The sequence below is a fragment of the Ictidomys tridecemlineatus genome, chromosome 4 (genome assembly GCF_052094955.1).
Source record: "Ictidomys tridecemlineatus isolate mIctTri1 chromosome 4, mIctTri1.hap1, whole genome shotgun sequence".
Lineage (NCBI taxonomy): Eukaryota > Metazoa > Chordata > Mammalia > Rodentia > Sciuridae > Ictidomys > Ictidomys tridecemlineatus.
The window spans coordinates 191,229,932-191,248,686 of record NC_135480.1 but is presented as its reverse complement, the minus strand read 5'-3'; the positions used below and the strand labels follow the sequence as shown (position 1 = coordinate 191,248,686).

General features: G+C 53.5%; 1 protein-coding gene across 16 annotated transcripts in view; it reads left to right on the top strand.

Moving 5' to 3' along the window:
• Whrn (whirlin) overlaps positions 1-18,755 on the top strand; it is an 80,952-nt gene that overhangs the window by 24,915 nt on the left and 37,282 nt on the right. For 14 of the 16 annotated variants that reach the window (XM_078048040.1, XM_013356651.4, XM_078048039.1 and 11 more), the window contains exon 3: positions 5,064-5,189. The exons of 1 other annotated variant lie outside the window; for it this stretch is intronic. In XM_078048040.1, the coding sequence (XP_077904166.1) occupies positions 5,064-5,189 (126 nt within the window). Of the gene's footprint in view, positions 1-5,063; positions 5,190-6,893; positions 16,696-18,755 lie in introns of those variants that run through there. One more of the 16 variants, XM_078048051.1, reaches the window with a different exon arrangement.

Here is an 18,755-nt window from a genome sequence, read left to right as displayed (position 1 = left end):
CCAGCTGTTTTAGGACCTGGATCCTGACAGCCAGGAAGCTGCCCGGCTTGGGGCTCCAGGCCAGGCACCTCCCCTGGAGACTCTCTCCACTCTCCCTTTCCTGTGGATGAGACCATAACATTTATTTAATGTGTGGGTGTTCTTTGCTCAACGTCAAGATGTTGGGAGGTCTGCGGGCACCTGGGCCTCCTGGCAGCTCCGGGCCCTCCCCACCAGGGAAGCATGCTCTCCGGCCGTCTCCGAGGGCTGCCTGTGGCTGGGCCAGCCTTGCCATGCTGGGCAGCAAACTCCCTGTCTTTCTGGCAAGCCCTCTCCTCCCTAGGTGGGGCTCTGTACCCAGGCACCTTCCCTGAGTCCTCCAAGCCACCTCCTGCATCTTATAGAGACTCAGCAGGTGGCAGCCGGGAGGTGCTCCATAAGCCCCCCAGTCCTTGTGGAGCACCTGCGGTGTGCCTGGCATGTCCTGGGAGCTGGGGATAAAGCTGAGGCCCTGCTCTGAGGGTGCAGCGGAGGTGGGGAGGGAGGTGAAGATCCAGAAAGGAGCCCAGAGGAGCACGATGAGGGACACGGGTGTCTGTTTTCTGTTGCTGCAACAAAGACCACAGACTGGGTGAGTTATAAAGAACAGAGGTTCACTGGGCTCTGTTCTGGAGGCTGGGAAGCCCAAAGGCCTTGGTGAGGCCCTCGTGCTGCCCCAGGACATGCAGGGGACATCACATAGCAAGACAGAGCGAGTCCACCAGCTCAGATGGCTCTGCTTCTTCTTTAAAGTCACCAGTGCCACCAGGGGAGCCCCCACCCACCCGCACACCAGCTGCACTGACCTCATCTAATCCTATTTTCTCCAAAGCTCCCCCTGCAAATACCATTAGCATATGAATTTGCAGATTAAGTTTCCCTATGTGCAATTGGAAGGATGCATTCAAACCACAGTAATTGTGGGAAGTAGTGGAGAGGGAGGTGCTCTGGGAGGTGCCTGAAGGTGTTCAGGGAGATTCTCTCTGAGTAGATAACTTCTGAGCTGAGACCCCCAGAAGGAGAAGGAGGCTTCCCATCCCATTTTGAGAGGTGAAAAGCCCAGGCAGCAAGGGCAGCATGTGCAAAGGCCCTGAAGTAGAACTGAGCCCAGTGTCTTCATTGACATCATTGTTGGAATTCTGTGGGTGGGAGGATGAGGGTAGATAAGTTCCCCTCGGGGCATCTTGGAGTAACTTCTATAAGAATGCCTAAGGCCAAGGTTGAGAGAATCTGGTACCTGGGAGGACCCATGGAAGTACCCCAGACAACACCAGAGAGGGGTCTTCACCCATTTCACTGCTGGATTTATTATGGGGATTAAATGGGATCGTGTCAGTATGGCAGGAGTGGTTCAAATCTTGGCAGCGGTGTGACCTTGGACAAATTGCATAACCTCTCTGAGCCTCCATTAACCATTTCCTCCTCTGTGGAATGAACACAGCAGTAGACTACCCCTGCCCCCCACCTAGGTAAACTGGTGGAGTGAGGACCTCGGTCTTGAGTCTGGGTGGCTTCTTCGTGCCTGGGACAGTGTGGATGCTCAGTAAGTGTGTATGACACAAATGACTAAATTAAAGTGGAATCTGCCGGGGCTCCGAACACAGCGGAGGCCCGAGACACTGGCAGCACAGGACCCTGCACCCTGTGGGGACCCGGGTGCTCGCTGCTCTTTGCAGAAGTGCAGAGAAGAGTGTGGCCATGGCTTCCCGAGTTGGCATTTTTGGTTGTGGCCTCTGAGCAGCTGTCCTCGTCATGCCTTTGGCGTTGGTGTCCCCCCAACTCACCAGGGAGGGAGAAGCACTTCCTCACCTCCGTCACCTGTGTGTCCCTGGCCAGCGAGCGAGGTGATGCTCACGGGCAGCAGGTTCCCAGGCCTCTGACCTTGAGGATTTTTCTTGGTTAATAGATTCCACAGGTGGGAGAGGACTCCTGTGTGGCTCTGGGGCCCCCATGGCCCTCCTGTCCTCAAAAGTGAGAGAGGTCACATGGTGGTGGATTTAGCTTTCTGGGTCTCCCTTGCCTGTGCTTCAGGCGTGCAGTTCTGTGTTGGTAATGCACTCACACTGCTGGACCCCATCTTCCGGAACTCCTCTTCTTGCAAAACCAAAACCCTTTAAATAACAACACCCTGCTCCCCCCTCTATCCGCCCTGGTGCCTTAGTCAGCTTTACATAGCTGTGAGGAAACACCAGAGAAAAGTGAACTTAAAAGGAAGAAAGGTTTATATTGGCTGACGGTTTCAGTCTGAGGTCGCCTGGGCTAGTGGTGAGCAGAACGGCCTGGTGCGGAGTGTGTGATGTAGGCTGGGAAGCAGAGAGAAAATCCCATATCCCCTTCAAGGACACCCCCCCAGACCTTGTTTCTTCTACTAGACCCTCTTACCACCTCCTGAAGTCTCCCCCCCCCACTAGCACCACCAACAGGAGACCAAGCTTTGGGGGACATTAAGGTCCAAATGGAACCACATGGGAACCACCACTCTGCTCTCTGTCTCTGTGACTTTGGCCCCTCTCGGTGTCTCAGATGAGGGCAAGGTGTCCGTCCCTCTGTGATTGGCTCTTGTCACTTAGCACAGTGTCCCCCGTGCGTGTGCCAGAGCTTCCTGTCCTTCAGGCTGAACGCTGCCCGGTTGCAGCCAGAGCTCCTGGGAGACTGACTCCAGGCTGGGGGAGGACGCCGTGTCTGGAGCGTGGGAGCGTGTGTCCTGCTCTGCAGACGGCCGCCTCTGTGTGTGTCCTCCCAGGTCAGAAAGGCCAGCGAGCTCTGGAGGCCCCTGCTGTGGGAGGCTCATTGCATTCACTGGGGCTCTGCCTGCGTGGCCTGAGCACCCCAGGGCACCTTCATGTTGGGGGTAGGTCTCATCGTGTGACCCTGGGGACACAGGCCCTCATCTGTGGCGAGGCGGGGGCCGCGTCTGTCCATCCCTCACCTGTTGGCCGGCGCCGGGTCACTGACACTGTCCGCCTGCCGTGGGTGGGGCTGCTGCTGCCATCACGGGGTCACGGGGTCACGGGGTCACGGGCCTGCAGATGAGAGCCCTGCTTTCATTCCCTGGGTCTGAACCCCGGAGCCAGTTGCTGTGTCCCCTGGAGATGTCATTTTTAACCTTTTGAGCGTTGCCGTGCTCTTCCCGCGGTGGAACCGGTTTCCAACCCCACCAGCCGCGACGAGGCTTCGGGGTCCCATCCTGGCCCGTGGGCCCCCAGCTCCCCGTGTGCTAAAGCAGTCGGAAGCGACTCCCCTCAGTCCTGACGTTGGGATTGCGTGTGACACCTTGGCAGAGTCATGGCAGGGCGAGGTCCCAGGGTGCCCCAGGATGCCATCTCCCTCTTCCCCTCCCCGTGGCTGTCTCTGGGAGCTCTGTCTCTGGGAGCTCTGTCTCTGGGAGCGCTGTCTCTGGGAGCTCTGCCCCAGCCCGGCGCCCTGGAGTGGACTTGGGAAGAGTTAGTCTATGGGAGGCCACTCCTCCTCAGGACCTGTGAGTCCTGCCTTCCAGACCAGAGGCACTTTGCACAAGTGACTGAGGGAAGGCTTTCGAGATGGGAGATGATCCTGGATTATCGGTGGCCCCTGTCACTGAGTGTCCTTGGAAGAGGGAGAGGCAGGAGGCTGGAGGTCAGAGCAGAGGAGGCGGACAGTGGGCACAGAGAGATGGAAGGAAGCACCACAGGGAGCTCGGGCACCTCAGGAAACAGCCCGTCCTCCCTGCCACAGCGGGGTGGCCCTGAACACCCCTCCCCCGCCCCGACTCCCGCGGTTTCCAGCCCAGGAGTCCAGGCGAGGCTCTCTCAAGGCTTCAACTGTCTGTTCATGGAGGTGCAGTGGCCTGGGCCAAGGCCGTGATGGAGCAGGGGTCACAATCCTGGGCGAGGGAGGAGTGGGCTGTGTGGCGGGTCACAGCAGAGGTCCGCCGGTCCCACGGGGAGCCCCGGAGCTGGGACAGTCCCGCAGAGGTGTCCTGACCTAGGCGGGGTCAGGAGCTGGGTGAGGGCGGTTCCCAGGAGGCCCATCTGTGGCTCTGTGAGCCATCGGCAGGCTGCACCCCCAGCCCCGGCTTCAGGGGTCCCTCTGCACCTTCCCAGGAGGCACACGCAGCCCTGTGCTTCCTGTGCACCGTCTTGTCACCTGCGAGGTCGGGAGCATCTGGAGGGACCCTGGGATTCTTTGCTGGCTGCACACTGCCCTGGCTCACCTGAGGTGCTCTGGCTGGAGTATGGGCCCTGGCTCCCCCCACCTGACCAGGTGGCCCTGGGGAAGCTCCGGGAGGGCTTCCTGAGAGGCCCTTCTGCAGAGAGCCAGGCTTCCCGGGCCCGGCGGGACGCTGAGCTCTCCAGGTACCTGGACCCTCTCGGCCCTCAGGGCAGCCCCGCTGTGGCTGGTGATCAGCCCATTTTCCAGATGAGGAAGCTGAGACATAGAGGTGAGGCAACTTGCCCGGGGCCACGTACATAGCAAGTGTCATTAGGATTGAGCTTCAGTATCCTGGCCCTGGCCCTGACACAAGTGACCCCCACACTGTCACCTCCCGAATACACAGACCTACGTGCATGCAATGAGGGACCAGAGAGGGCCTTAAACCCTGGCCACCTCATCGCTGCATTCCTGCAGCCTCCTCAGAGGTTATGGAACCTTCCAGAACCTCTAGACTCCTGCCTGTCCTCATCTGCGACTCTCCCCCACCCCGGCCATCCTCTGTGACCCACCTCCAAGGTCCTGAGCCAGGCTTGCTTTCCTGCATGTGACACATACTGTCCCATGTCCCATGTCCCTGGGATGCACCGCCACCTACCTCCTGTGAGCCCCTGACTCTGAGCTCATCTGAGACACCAGGAGGCCCCTTCCCCCGCTGCCTCCCCCAGGCAGGACCAGGGCCCTGCGCTGCCCACTGCGCTCTGACCACCCCTCTGCCCCCTGGGACCGTGAGCAGGATGGTGTCGGGGCTCCTGACAAGCCCATGGTGCTCTCCAGGGCCAGGCAGGGCTCTTTGGCTGCCACCTCCCCAGGTGTGGCTTCCTGGCTAACGTCCCCCGCTCTCCCTCCTGCAGGTGAACCTGGTGCTGGGGGATGGCCGCTCCCTGGGCCTCACCATCCGCGGGGGCGCCGAGTACGGCCTGGGCATTTACATCACGGGTGTGGACCCCGGCTCGGAAGCGGAAAGCAGCGGGCTCAAGGTGAGGGGGCCCGCGCCTGCGCAGCCCTGGGTGGGCCGGTGCAGGGGGCTGCTGCAGCTGATTTTCCCTAGACTTTGGCCAGCAGTCAGCACTCATTGAGGGCAGGCCCCCGCTGGGGAGCCCTCCCGGCAGCTGTGCCCCTGTTCCACAGCCTGGGCAGCCGCAGGGCAGCCTCCCACATGGGGCTGGGCCCTGGGCCAGCCTCGCCCTCGGTGGCTGCTGTTTCCAAACACTGCTGATGGCCTGTGGTGGCCCTGACGTCAGAGCTAGTCATGGTGCTTGGGGAGGGACAAGAAGCCATGAGCTCGGTCAAGGCCATCCTGGGCTGGTTCGGGGCTGGCATTCGACCCAGAGTGAGTTATTAAAATGACAGTTATTCACGTGACATGGTTGGCTCACCTTTTAAAGAGGGCCAGCTGTGTGCCCAGTATGTGATCCGCTTCACGTGTGCCCTCTCACCAACCCTCAGGTACCCCACGCCGTTGGTGGGTATTTCCCATTTTTTCTGGGGGTGTGGGGTGGGGGGACTGAGGCATGGAGCCAAGTGAGGACTTGTCTGAGGTCACACAGCTGGGGGTCGAGGGCAGGATTTGAGCCCACGGAGCCTGGATCCCGCCATCTCACCTGTACCCTCAGCACCCTGCATGGGGGGGGGTGGCAGGCGACTTGAGAGACAGGCGGAGACTGTGCTCATGAGGACACTGGGCCCAGGACACGGATCACTGAAATAGGTGGCAGCCAGTGTTGGGCTCCATCCCGATGCCAGGGACGCCACAGCCACAGTGATCCGAGTGGCAGCCGTGGGCACAGGTGGCATTTGAGCCAGGCCTTGCAGAGGAGGAGAGGTAGATGGGAAAGGGGCCCGGGGAGGAAGGAACCTGGGGCCTCGGAGCAATTCCCCGTCCCTCTTCTAGAGGGTATTGTGGGGTGCGTCGTAGGGCCCTCGTGACAGTAAGTGCACAGACAGGTCCTGTGCTGGTTGGGGTGAGTGAGTTCCGATGGACCCATGTTCATGAAAAGAGGCCGTGTGTCAATCAGGGCCTGAGGGCACTGAGCGCCTCCTCTCCCTGTGGGTCCTGGTGGGCAGGATCTTTTATTTGCTCAGTGGAGACTGTATCAGGTACAGTGCCGGCTGCTTCATACCCGATGTGATCTCTGACCTCATGTGTGCAACAATGTATGCAGAAGGAATGTTCTTTCCCCATTTCCCAGGCGACAGATGTAGAAACAATGTGAAGCAAGTTGCCCAAGGTCACCCAGCTAGGAAGTGCTGGACCCAGGATTCAAACGCACACCAGCACACTCTAAGTCCATGTTCTTAGCAACCACGTCACACCCCCTCCTAGCAAGAATGCAGGGGTTACTGTCCCCCGTGTACAGCCAAAGAGACCAGGGTCAGAGAATTGAGCCAACTAGCCCCAGGTCAAATTCTTTCTCATGGCAGAGCTAGGATTTGAGGCCAGGCCTGGCAGAGCCAGGGGCTTGCCTTGTGCCGGGGAGGACAGGTGCTTTGGGACCTGCTGCTGAGTCCTGTGTGTGGGTGGGGGCAGCCTCTCCCTCTCTGGGCTGGCGTCTCTCTGCTGGAACCTCGAGCAGTGGAGCCGTGGGCTGGGTGACCTCCAGGGTTTCCTCTGCCTCTGCTCATTCTCCTGGCCTGAGAGGGGGCCAGAGGCCAGCCACGTGCTCCACCTTCTTCACCTGTAGGCTCCCGAGGCACGGAGAGGTGGTAAGCAGGGGGCAGATCCCCCCTTTGTGTGGAAGCAGGAAGTGGACGTCCCGTGCTGGCAGGGTCCGTGGCCGCCTCCTTCCTTCTCTCCTTGTGTCAGTGAATGAATGCTGATGACTCCTCTGCCACACGTTGTCCCCCAGCTTCCGAGCTGAGCAAGATGGGCACAGTGACCTCCTGAGTTCACGTCCTGGTGGGAAGTCGAGGGGTCAGAGAAGTTACTCAACTATTTCATTGCAACTGTGATGAATGACCAGGTGCAGATCACGCGGCAGCACGTGTGACACGGGAGGCCAGGCTGGGTCCTATCTGGGAGGGCTCCTTGGAGGAGGTATTTTGGTCACAATTTCAAAGAGAACAAATCTAATTATGTGAAAAAGGAAAAAGAATCCCAGGCAGAAAGGTCAGCAGAAGCTGAGTCCCCTCCGGGGAGAGAAGGGAGGGCAAGGGAGGCCACTGTGGGTGCAGAGGAGGCCACTGTGGGTACAAAGGAGGCCACTGAGGGTGCAAGGGAGGGCCACTGTGGCTGACTGCACAGAGCAGGGAGCAGAGGGTGCCAGCGACCAACAGGATGGATCGCACAGGGCACGTGCCTCGTCCAACCCTGCAGCCGTGAAAAGCCAGAGGACCGCGGTGACTCACCTGGAAGGATGTGCACAGCACAAAGCCACATACCAGGTGGCTGTCATTTGTGTTGATTGTGCTGCAAAAACACACACAGAGAAACACCTCCAAGGCAGCACTCCAAAATGCCAAGAGTTACAACAGGGACAGTTTCCCTTGGCTCTGTGTCCTCGGGCAGTGTCTGCGGGGAGCAAGCAGGACTCTCTCATGACTCTCATGATGGTGGAAGCAGCCACAGTAAAGCCATTTGCATTTGACACTAGGCAGGAGAAGCGCTCCCTGGAAGTCTCTCGGGCGTGTTGGTTGTGCCCAGACTTTATTTGCTCATGAAATGCCCACCTTCGGCAGAAGCCCCTGCATCTCCAGTCCCCTCCTCAGTAAAGCATTTCCCAGCCCCTTCGTCCCCTGTTTTCCTGTCTCCTCCCAGGGCATGCAGCTATGCCAACAGCTGCCCACACTCACTCGGCATCGGCTGATGGTCCTGTGGATCGCCGCGCACTTTCAGTGGAATTAGGCATATTGAAGTGGAATAAAGGGCTGGCTGTGTGGGTGGCAGAGCCAAGAACAGGCTTTATTTGTAAATAGGGCTTCTTGCCGCTGTGCGGGGCTCTCCTGGGTGGAAACGCTGCCTCCCCCTGGCTCCCAGCCGCGCGGCCCACTTAGCTCCCGCAGGCCCAGTTTGAGTCCAGGGAGCAGGCAGGCCGACACTGGCCTAAGTGGAAGAGCACTGAGGGGGTCAGCCGGGCTCCCAGCACTTACCCCGGAGCGGGGGGATGGGGGGGCGGCTGGAGCTGGGAGCCTCCCACCCTCCCTGGAGGGCTGACGTCCCTCCAGAATTTGTCTTTGGATTCTCTTATTCCTTGGTGCCCACTCCCTCCTAGAAAATCCCACCAAAGGACGGGCCATTAAACCTCTTTTGTTCCTTTAAGGACAGCAGAGATGGAGTGGCATTTAAAAATAATCACCGTGATAGCCGTTGCCATTTCTTAACCAGTTATTATGAGTCAGACTCTGTGCTGGGAACTTTAGATAGGCTTTTATTTAATCCTCTCCATAGCCCTGTGGAGGGCATTAGTAACAGGATTTAACAGATGAGCAGCAGAGGCTCAGAGAGGTACACAGCCTGCCCAGGGTCACACAGGGATCCGGGCCTCGCCCCTCCGGCCCTTTGAAGGTCATGTGCTCTGTGTGGCAGCTCTCTAGGACCCTGACTTGACCAAGTGGTTTTAAAACATCAGGAAAGCCATCATTGAGTCTCCTTAGACATCACGAAGCTCCCAGAGCTTGGAGAGGCTGTCCTGGTGCCTGCCCAGCCTTACGCTCCATTCCCGAGGTTGTCCAGGGATGGACGTGAGAGCCAGGTGGCATCCTGGCTGAGGGTCCCTGGAGCAGGACCAGGGCTCCCAGGAGTGTCTGGTGCAACAACAATGCCTCAGTGGCTCTGGGGACTGCAGCTCCACGCCTCTGTCATGGGTGCTGGCTGCACCAGGGGACCACCTATGTCACCTTGATGGGTGGAGCCACTTGCGCTGGGTGTGAACCTCTGCAGATGGGGTCTTGCCATGGTCCTCTGCCCACGCGGCCTGTCAGGCCTGAGCCTCTGATGCACCCGGTGCTGAGCACCCAGTCAGGAGCCAGTGGAGGACTGTGTCATCTCCCAGAACACCCTCCACACAGCTCAGGAGGAGGTCACTCTGAACCCAGTGTTCACGTAAAGACAGTGTCCCAGCCCACGGCTGTGTGGAGGGATGGGTGCCCTTACACCCCGTGTCCCCTGGCCCAAGACAGCGTCTGCACATAGCTAATGTTCGGGAAATATTCTTTTCTTTCTTTGCTGGTACCAGGGATTGAACCCAGGGGGACTTAACCACTGAGCCCCATCCCCAGCCCTTTGTATGTTTTATTTAGAGACAGGGTCTCACTGAGTTGCTTGGGGCCTCACCAAGTTGCTGAGGCTGGCTTTGAACTCATGATCCTCCTTCCTCAGCCTCCCAAGCCACTGGGATCACAGGTGTGCACCACCGCTCCCGGCCTAGGAAATAGTTCTTGACTGAAGTAGGGACGGTGGCTGAGGTGGGACCTGAACCAGGTGCCTTTGACTCCAAAGCCCTGAAGTGGAGCAGGCCCTCCTTCGTCCTGACTGGAGCCGGCATCTCTGTGGAAGGTGGAACAGCCAGGGTGCATGAGGTGTGCTCATCACACAGGAGGAGCCGCTGGTCTTCTCTGAGGGAGACAGGGCAGGCAGAGCCATTGGTCTGCACCCCCAGATCCCAGCACCGTGTCCCCTGAGCTGAGATGAGGGTCCAGACCTGGGCACAGAACCCTTGGTTCAGTTGGGTCCTGCCTGCTGACCTTTCCTGTGCTTCCCAAGGGACTTCTGCAGGAGGGAGCAAGCCCCATGCTGCCCAGCCTGCTTTCTGGTCTTTCTTACGGGTCAGGGGCCTGGTTTAATAAAGATCCTTGTTTAGCACCAACCTCCCTGGGACCCTCGACCAAGTATCAAAGAATGGAGAAAGAGGCAACAAAGGACATCGAGTCTCCCTAGAAATCGCCATGATGGAGATTATGGCTGGTTTAGTCCTAATGAAGATACCAACAGTACGTGTAATTAACATTATGTGATTACTAATGGCTAAAATTTTTTAAAAACCTTAAATATAAGGGCATATTATGGCTGACTTTATGGCAGTCCTCATGAAGAGGACAAAAATAATGACCTAATGTTTATTTGATTCCTGATGATAGCTAAAAATAGCTCAGGTAATAAGGGCATCTTACAAACAACTCTTTGTCCTTAACTCTACGATGGACCAATTTCTTGAAAGACACACATTACTAACTCTAGAAAGAAAAATAGATAATCTATACCTTCTATACATGTATAAGAGAAATTGAGTTTGTATTTTAAAGACCACTCAAAAAAGAAAACTTAGGTCCAGACGTTTGCATGAATAAATTCTATCAAAACTTTAAGGAAGAAATGTTGCTCAGTCTCTTCCTGAAAATAAAAGATGAGGGAATATCTACTACTGCTGCTGTACCATTATTTGACCCATCAGTGAATATATTTGGAGCATTCATGATAGGTGTTTTTCTTGTCATTTTTGGAAAAACTACAGGATGCAATGACCAAAAAGACAACAAAGGATTAGATGGTAAGTGGTTATCAAATGAAACATTAGATTTACACATGATTATTGCCCAAGTATTTAACTCATTAGCTAACTCATCAATTTGATCCATAGTATATGGAGTAATAATTTTATTGGGAGAAATTCTAAACACTCTCTTTGCTACTTTTATTCCTTTGAGTATTAATTGTCCTACAGCCTCAGGATACCTAGTAAGAATAGTGTTAGGAGAATAAGATAAATGTATCCATAATAATGGACCTTCTTGACAAAATACTCTTGTAGGAATATTTTTTGTTGGTATACAATAAATAATAAAGGCAAACTTATATCAATTTTATCCAAATGCATATTCTCCATATATGTTTCAATGATTTTTAATGCCTTTCTTGCTTCAGGTGTTAACATTCGGGGTGAATTTGGATCTGATGGACCTTTTAGGATATCAAACAAAGGTCCCAACTCTCCTATTGGTATGCCTAGATAAGGCCTTATCCAATTTATGTCTCCTAATAACTTTTGAAAGTCGTTAGGTGATTTGAGTTGATCTACTCGTATTTGAATTTTTGGTGGATGGACCATGGTCGAGGATAATAGAACTCTTAAATAATTAATTGGAAAATTTAATTGTACTTTATCTATTGCTATCTCTAGATTATAATTTTTTAATAAATTTGTAAGTGTGGAATAACATTCTAGCAATGTGTTTTTATCTTTGTGTGCTAACAATACATCATCCATATAGTGAAATATTTGTAGTTCAGGATTTTGATTTCTAAGTGGCTGAATTGCTTTGTTAACATAAATTTGACACATAGTTGGGCTGTTAGCCATCCCTTGAGGGAGTACTTTCCACTCATATCTCTGATCAGGACCTTCATGATTCAATGCAGGGATAGTAAATGCAAAACGTGGACTATCCTCAGGATGAATTGGAATTGAAAAAAACAATCTTTAATATCTATAACTAAAACATACCGGGTTTTTGGTAAAGCAGACAATTGAGGAATCAGGGATTGAGCAGGTCCCATAATAACCATCTCGTTATTAATGGCTCTTAAATCTTGCAATAATCTCCATTTACCAGATTTCTTTTTGATGACAAAAATGGGAGTATTATAGGGAGATACAAAAGGTTGTATATGTCCCTCCATTAATTGTTGTTTGACCAGGTCATGAGCTGCTTGTATCTTTACTTTAATCAGAAGCCACTGAGGAACCCATACTGGTCTTTCTGATTTCCAAGTAATTTTTATTATCTCAGTGAAAACCCAATCCATGTCTATCTATTTCTTGACCTATTTGTATTGGTGCCACTATACTTTGTCCTTTTTCTCCTAATCCTTTCCTTTCCTAAAACCTTGTCTAGCCATAATAGTGGGTGCATTTTGATTGATATTATTTGTTAATGTCAAACCTAATTGATCTAGGACATCTCGTCCCCATAAATTTATAGGAAGATGATCCAATACATTTGGCTGTATAGTTCCTTCACATCCTTCAGGATCCTTCCAATCTAATACCATTGCACTTCTGTGGGGATTAGTTGCCACTCCTAGGCCTCGAAGCGTTTGAGTGGCTTGTTGTAATGGCCAATGTTTTGGACATTCTTGACGAGATATGATGCTAAGGTCTGCACCTGTATCCAGTAGCCCATTAAATTCATGTCCTTGAATATTTAGTTTTAGCATGGGGCGAGAATCTTAATTTAAAGAAAGCATAGCCCAATCTACACCTGTGGAGCCTAATCCACTGGAACCTCTTTCTACAGTACGACTGGAAAATTTATCATGTAGGCTGGGTATTATTAATAACTGTGCTGTTCTATCTCCTGGTGAAATTACTGATATACCCCTTGGAGAACTGGCTATAATTTTTATTTCACCTTCATAATCGGGATCAATTACCCCAGGACTTATCATAAGACCTTTTAGAGTAGAAGAGCTGCATCCCAATAATAAGCCTACTGTTCCTTGGGGAAGAGGTCCTTTTACCCCTGTGGGAATGATTTGAACTCCCATTTCTGGAGTTAGTACTGCTGTGACGGAGGCGCAGATGTCCAATCCTGCGCTCCCTCTGGTTTGTCTAATGAGGGATCTAATGGATAATGTGTCCTGGGTACTACCCTGATGGTGTTTCTGGGTTCCTCCACTGCCCCGTATATTTGTGGTTGTGGGCCCCGGAGCATGGGGCCCCCCTGTCCGTTTTTTGGCAATGGAGCCCAATGTTTTTCTCCATGATATCGTGGGTAAACACTTGGTCCTTGTCCATTTTTTGATAACAGAGTACCCTCTATGGTGGTTTGAGAACGGTATTCATTAGCCCAATATAATGGAGTACCCTCTATGGTGGTTTGAGAACGGCATTCATTAGCCCAATGTCTCCCTCTACGGCATCGTGGGCAAATACCTTGCATTCTACTCCTTTGATACCTAGTTTTGTTAAACCCTCCTTCTATGGGGCAATTCCTTTTAAGATGTCCTGTTTATTCACAATTGTAGCATGGTTTTGGCCTGGCATCTAAAACCTGTTGTACTGCAGCTGCCAGGACTTGCCTTTGTTCATTAATGTCTCTACATAATTTGATATATGTGTTTAAATCTCCATGTTTCCATGGTCTAATGGCCTCCCTACACCATCTGTTTGCCTGTTCGTAGGCTAGTTGTTTTATTAATGGCATTGCTTGTTCTATATCCCCAAAGATTCTGGTAGCTGTTTGTATAAGCCTATCTACAAATTCAGCATAAGGTTCATTAGCTCCTTGTATTACCTTAGATAATTGACCTTGTAAATCTCCATGCCCCTGTAAAGTTTTCCATGCCCTAACCGCAGCTGAAGCGATTTGTGAGTATATGGCAGGATCATATCTAACTTGTTGCAGCTGACCCTCATAAGGTCCCTCTCCTAGCAACATATCTAGATTTCTCTGAGGATAACCGGCTGCTGCATTTCGCCTAGCTGTCTCAGTGCAAAATTCCTCATTGGCAACCTTCCATAACAGGTATTGTCCTCCATTTATCACAGCTTTGCACATACTAGCCCAATCTGCTGGCATCATGTTCAAGTTGGTAATGGATTCAACCATGCTTACAGTGAAGGGTGCTTGAGGACCATAGGTCGTTACAGCCTCTTTCAGCTGCTTCACTCTTTTGAAATCTAAAACATGGTAAATTCGCTGCCCTCGTGCCTCCTCAAATACAAGGCATGCTAATCTTTGAGGTCCTGTCTCAGGATCCCATCTATCAACTACGAGGGTTGAGGGCCACTCAGCATATGTTGTCTCCATAGACGGAGCTGTTGGTTGGACACCCATGCCCTCTGGTGATAAAAGGTGTTAGTAGCAACCTCCCATTGTAACTTGTCCCCTGATAGCCCTTCCTTCTCTAAATTTTCTTCCCCTGTCTGACTAACTCAATAGTTTTCCTCTTTTACTTGATCTAAAATGTCTTCTCCTTGACTAAGTAAACAAGATTGTACCAACGTCCATAATGGTAATGTGCCAACTGGCAGAGTTCCTAGGCTTTTCTTTTCCATCTTTTTAAATCTTCACCATGATGGTTCCATTGTGATATATTTAACAACTCCTCCTTAAGAAACCATGGGCTACACTTTTGTATGGTATCAATGTATGCCCTAACTGTTCTTGGTTTTACTGCGGCACCTCCTTCCTCTAGCAATTTACTTAACATCCTTTCGGTTTGGTTTTTACTAATTTTTAGTTCCATATTTCTGCTATAAAAATAACACAACCCAACAAGATAACACAAAACCAAACCAAAACAGAGCGAAACAAAACTGGAACAAAAATTTGTTGTATCAGTTTTTCTATTTTCTTGACATGTGCATCCGTGGTCTATCTGTATCTCTTCCTCAGAGCCGAACAACTTTTCTAGCATCCTATTTATTTCTAGGGGCAGGCAGCTTGAAATAGAAACGTAACAAATCAAAAGAAGAATACACTGTCTCTTAAAATCGTCACCTATCCTCTCGCCCTGCTCTCAGGGGCAAGCAGTTTACCTTATCACTTACCCTCAGGCGTTCCCCATACGGGCCACCAAATGCTGCAGTCTGGCTGGGCACAAATAACTGGAAGGTCGAGCCACTTGTAGATTCAAGCAGGAACAAACTTTATTTCCGAACTCACGTGAATGCCACCCACGCGACCCTCCAGGAACTCCACAAGAGCTCAACCGCAACTCAGCGAACCCACACAAACTCTCTAGGAACTCCGTGAGAGCTCAAACGGAACTCAACGGGAACTCCGCGAGAACGTAACTCAACTGGAACCCAACCATCCTAATGGCTCGCTGGCACCACCTCTCAACCACTCCCCCTGGCAAAACACCAGGTGCCATCCCGACTCGGCTGTGGCTCTCAACAAGGGGAGGGAGGCAGTGCAGACAGTGGAGTTGAGGAATCTCACCACGCATCATCTCCATAAGCACACAGAGGGGTGGAGAGGAGAGGCGCGGGGCCAGGTCTCTGGAACACAGGTGTGATCGTCACTGTGATGCAAAACTTTTGCACAGTTTGTCCAGTTGGCAAAGCTTTTTTTTTTTCCTTCCTTTCCCCAAAGGGGTCTGGATTAGGGATTCAGGGACTATTTCATTTCCAAAGAATAAGAATGTCTTAGATAAGCAGAGCCAGGCTTCAAGGAAAGGGGGAAGTGGAGGAAGTCCTGCAATGCTGGGTGAGGGTCACCCGGATTGGACTCACTTACAGAAAAGCAGAAAGAAGTGTGTCCACACAGAAAGGAATGACCGACCCAGAGAGACAAGCCAATGTGTGTGCGGGGGTGTCCTCCACGCAGACCGCTTCCCCCGCTGAGAACCTGGACGCCTCTCTAGGGGGGGCGCACCCAGCACCAGATCCTGGTTGGGAGAGGCTCTTCTCCAAATCACAAAACCAGGGCTCTGCGTAGGACGGGTGGGTTCCAGGTCGGGGCAGGGAAGAAAGCTTGCCTTGTCTTGTTCTGGAGAGGGAAGGCGAGCAGTAACAGGAACAAGGAGAAAGTGTGGATGGTGAGTAGATGCCACGTGCCCCGTGGCCACAGGGGAGCCCAACAGTGTGAGCCCTCACTCGGGGGTGACGGGAATCCAAGCCAAGATGGGGAGGTGGGGCAGGGCAGCCCCCCATGGGAAAACCCTGTTCATAGACAGGGAAAGCACCTGGGAATGTCACAGTTCTGCCACCGTCCCTGCAGGCAGGGTGCAGCGCTGGAGAGCGGGCAGTGGGCAGAGGTGAGAGCAGAACAGGCTGTGCTGCGTGGCCTGCCCTGTCTCCACCAGTCTGTTTTGTAAATACAGAAGGTAAATAGGTTTACAGTGGCGGGTCCTGGCTGTCACCCACCTCAGCCGGGTGTTGGACGGGCTTTAACAATCCTGTGTTGACCAGCTGCAAGAAGAGCCCTTGCTGGCTGCAGAGGACACCTACGGGCCTGTTGGCAGGACAAGGCCTTCCTCTCCTGCCCCGTCCAACCCCAGGGACAGCTGTGATCACTCGGCACCTCCTTCCAGGCCCCCTTGGGTCTGGCCTGCTGTGCACGGTGACTTGTCACAGTGACATGTCCGTTCCTGTCCTGTTATGACCCCCCTGTTAGCTTCTCAGGAGGCGTTTCCTGCGCAGTTCAGAACCCGACGTCTCTGAGCCGTGAAGTTCCGACTCCGGTGTGGCCACTTCAGAGCGCTGAGATGGGCTTCCGCAAGCAAAGAGGCACAGGGCTGGGCGCTGCCCAGGGGTGGGACGTTTGCCCCAGCCAGTGGTCACAGCCAGAGTCGCAGAGGTCTTGTCATTATTATGACCTACTGTGAGTTCATATCGGATGACCTTTCTCTGCCATCAAAGAAGAAACCATGGGAGGGAGAAGGCACAGTTGTTCCCCAGCGTGCTCTCCCATCTTGGGCCGGGTTTGGAGAGAACTGTTTGCAGGTGGTGAGGCAGCAGCCGTGTCCCTCCCCAGCACCCAGGATCACACGTTGTCCTCATTGGTGGAGCATGTTTTACCCTAATAAATCCATAAACAATCTCCCAGGCAGATGCCATACTATCCTTCACTGAAAGATGAGTGAACTGAGAGGCCCAGTGAGTGCTGTTTCTGCAGTGAGTCACTTAACACTGGGAGGCAACACTAGGATTATTCTCTCTTAGAGACCAGCACCTGAAACCCAGAGAGGTTAAGTAACTTGCCTAAGGTAACACAGCTGGGACAGGGGGCTGGGATTGGAACCAAGATGAGTCTGGTACTCAGTCTATTTAAATAGAAATTTATGATTCAAGCTGCATTTGGGGGAAGTAACATCTGCTGTGTGCCAGACACGGTGATGCCATTACCAGGCAGTGCCACACGGTTCAAAGCAGATGCTTGAGCTGGGTGGTGCTGCATACCTGTAACTCCAGCTGCTCGGGAGGCTGAGGCAGGAGGATCAAAATTTCGAGGCCTGTCTGGGCAACATAGTGAGATCCCATCTCAAGATGCAATGAAGCAAACGCACGTGCTCTGGAGTCGGGCTCCCTGGCCACGTCACGTTGATCTCCCCGGGACTCAGTGTCTCATCTGTAAAGTAGGAGTCATAGGGATCCTTGTGGCAGTGTGACCAAGAGTCTCTAGCAAGCACTCAACGCAGATAAGAATATATTTTTAGATATTGGTTTTGATTTTTTTTTTTTAATTTTCAGCACAATCCTGTAAGGTCACTGTCACAGTCATTAGTCATGTTTGAGGCTCAGGAAGTGGAAGTGATTTGCCCAAGGTCACCTTCCAGGTCTCCTACCAAGGAAGGGGACACCTCAGTTGTCCCTCCAGAAGAGAAGCAACCCAAGGCCGTCCTGCCAGTCCTGGGGCAGGCCAGCTCCAACCCCTCGCCTGCCTGCGGGACCCTGGGCTGAGCCGCACCTTGCCAGCCCTGGCTGTCTGGGGACTAGACAAGAGGTGGGGTGACAACTTCCCTGTCATTAGGAGGTTGTGCTTGGAGAGCTGGGCATGGCCTCCTTTCTAGGGACTTCTCTGAAGAGCCATGTCCTTGGGCCACCTCTGAGGTGCAGTGGCCACCTCTTGCCCCCTGGCAGGGGTCCACAGCCCCGAGCCTCTTGCTTCCCCTCCCAGGGACTGTGGAGGTGCCTGCCCAGGCTGTGTGTAGTGGTCATCACAATGCCACCTGTCCTAGACGCTGGATGGCCAGGACAGGATGAGCTCCCGGCCACGGTAAGCAGCCGCGAGGGCAGCCCTCAGCATGCGGGTGAGTGTGCGCTGGTGTGCGCCTGGCCCGCCCCTGGGGGCCTCAAAGTCCTCAGGCTGTGGTGGTGCACACTCTCCTAAGAAGCCTGCAGTGGCGTCCTCCTGAGACAGCAGACACCTGCCGGGGGACACAGGTCACCTTCCCAGGGGGCCATGGCCATTCTAGTCCTTCCTGTGACTCTGCCATAGCTGGACTCTCAGCTCAGAGGGTGTTAACTAAATGGCAAACATTCGAGGTGCCCGGTCCTCTGCCTGGCCTCGGCTGCAGCCCTCCCAGGTGGACCTGGCTCCCAGGCGGGCCACCCCCAAAAAGACCTCTGTGTCCTGCAGGTCTTTTAGAGCAGAGCCAGCTGAGATTTGCCCTGGCCACGGGAAAGGCGAGGGCATGTGTTCGTGAGCCCTGGGTCCCCTGAACCCTTCCTGCCACCGGGAGGCTGCGCTGGGGCTGGCTTCGGGCTTCTGTGGAATCTGTTGTTCCCCCGTGGCCAGCAGAGGGCCAGGGTGGGGTCGAGGACCCCAGGAGGTATCAGTGGTTCCATGGCTTCAGAGGTGGCCGTGCCCAGTTTGAAGCCCGCGTATGGAGGGTGGACCTGCCCTGCGGTGTGCGGTCACCCTGACCCCCCACTCACAAGGACATGACTGCCCGTGGGCATTTCTGGTCCTTGCCATGGGATGGGCCACAGGAAGGGCTTTGAGAGGGGGTTGCCGAGGCCCCCTGTCAAGTGCAGCTCATCAAAGCAAAAGCTGTGGTCACCGTGGCTTCGTAACCAGCCCGGATCCTGCTCATGGCCAGGGAGTGGACAGGGCAGGCAGGGTGGCCACAGCCGGAAGCCTCATCGGCGAGCGAGGGC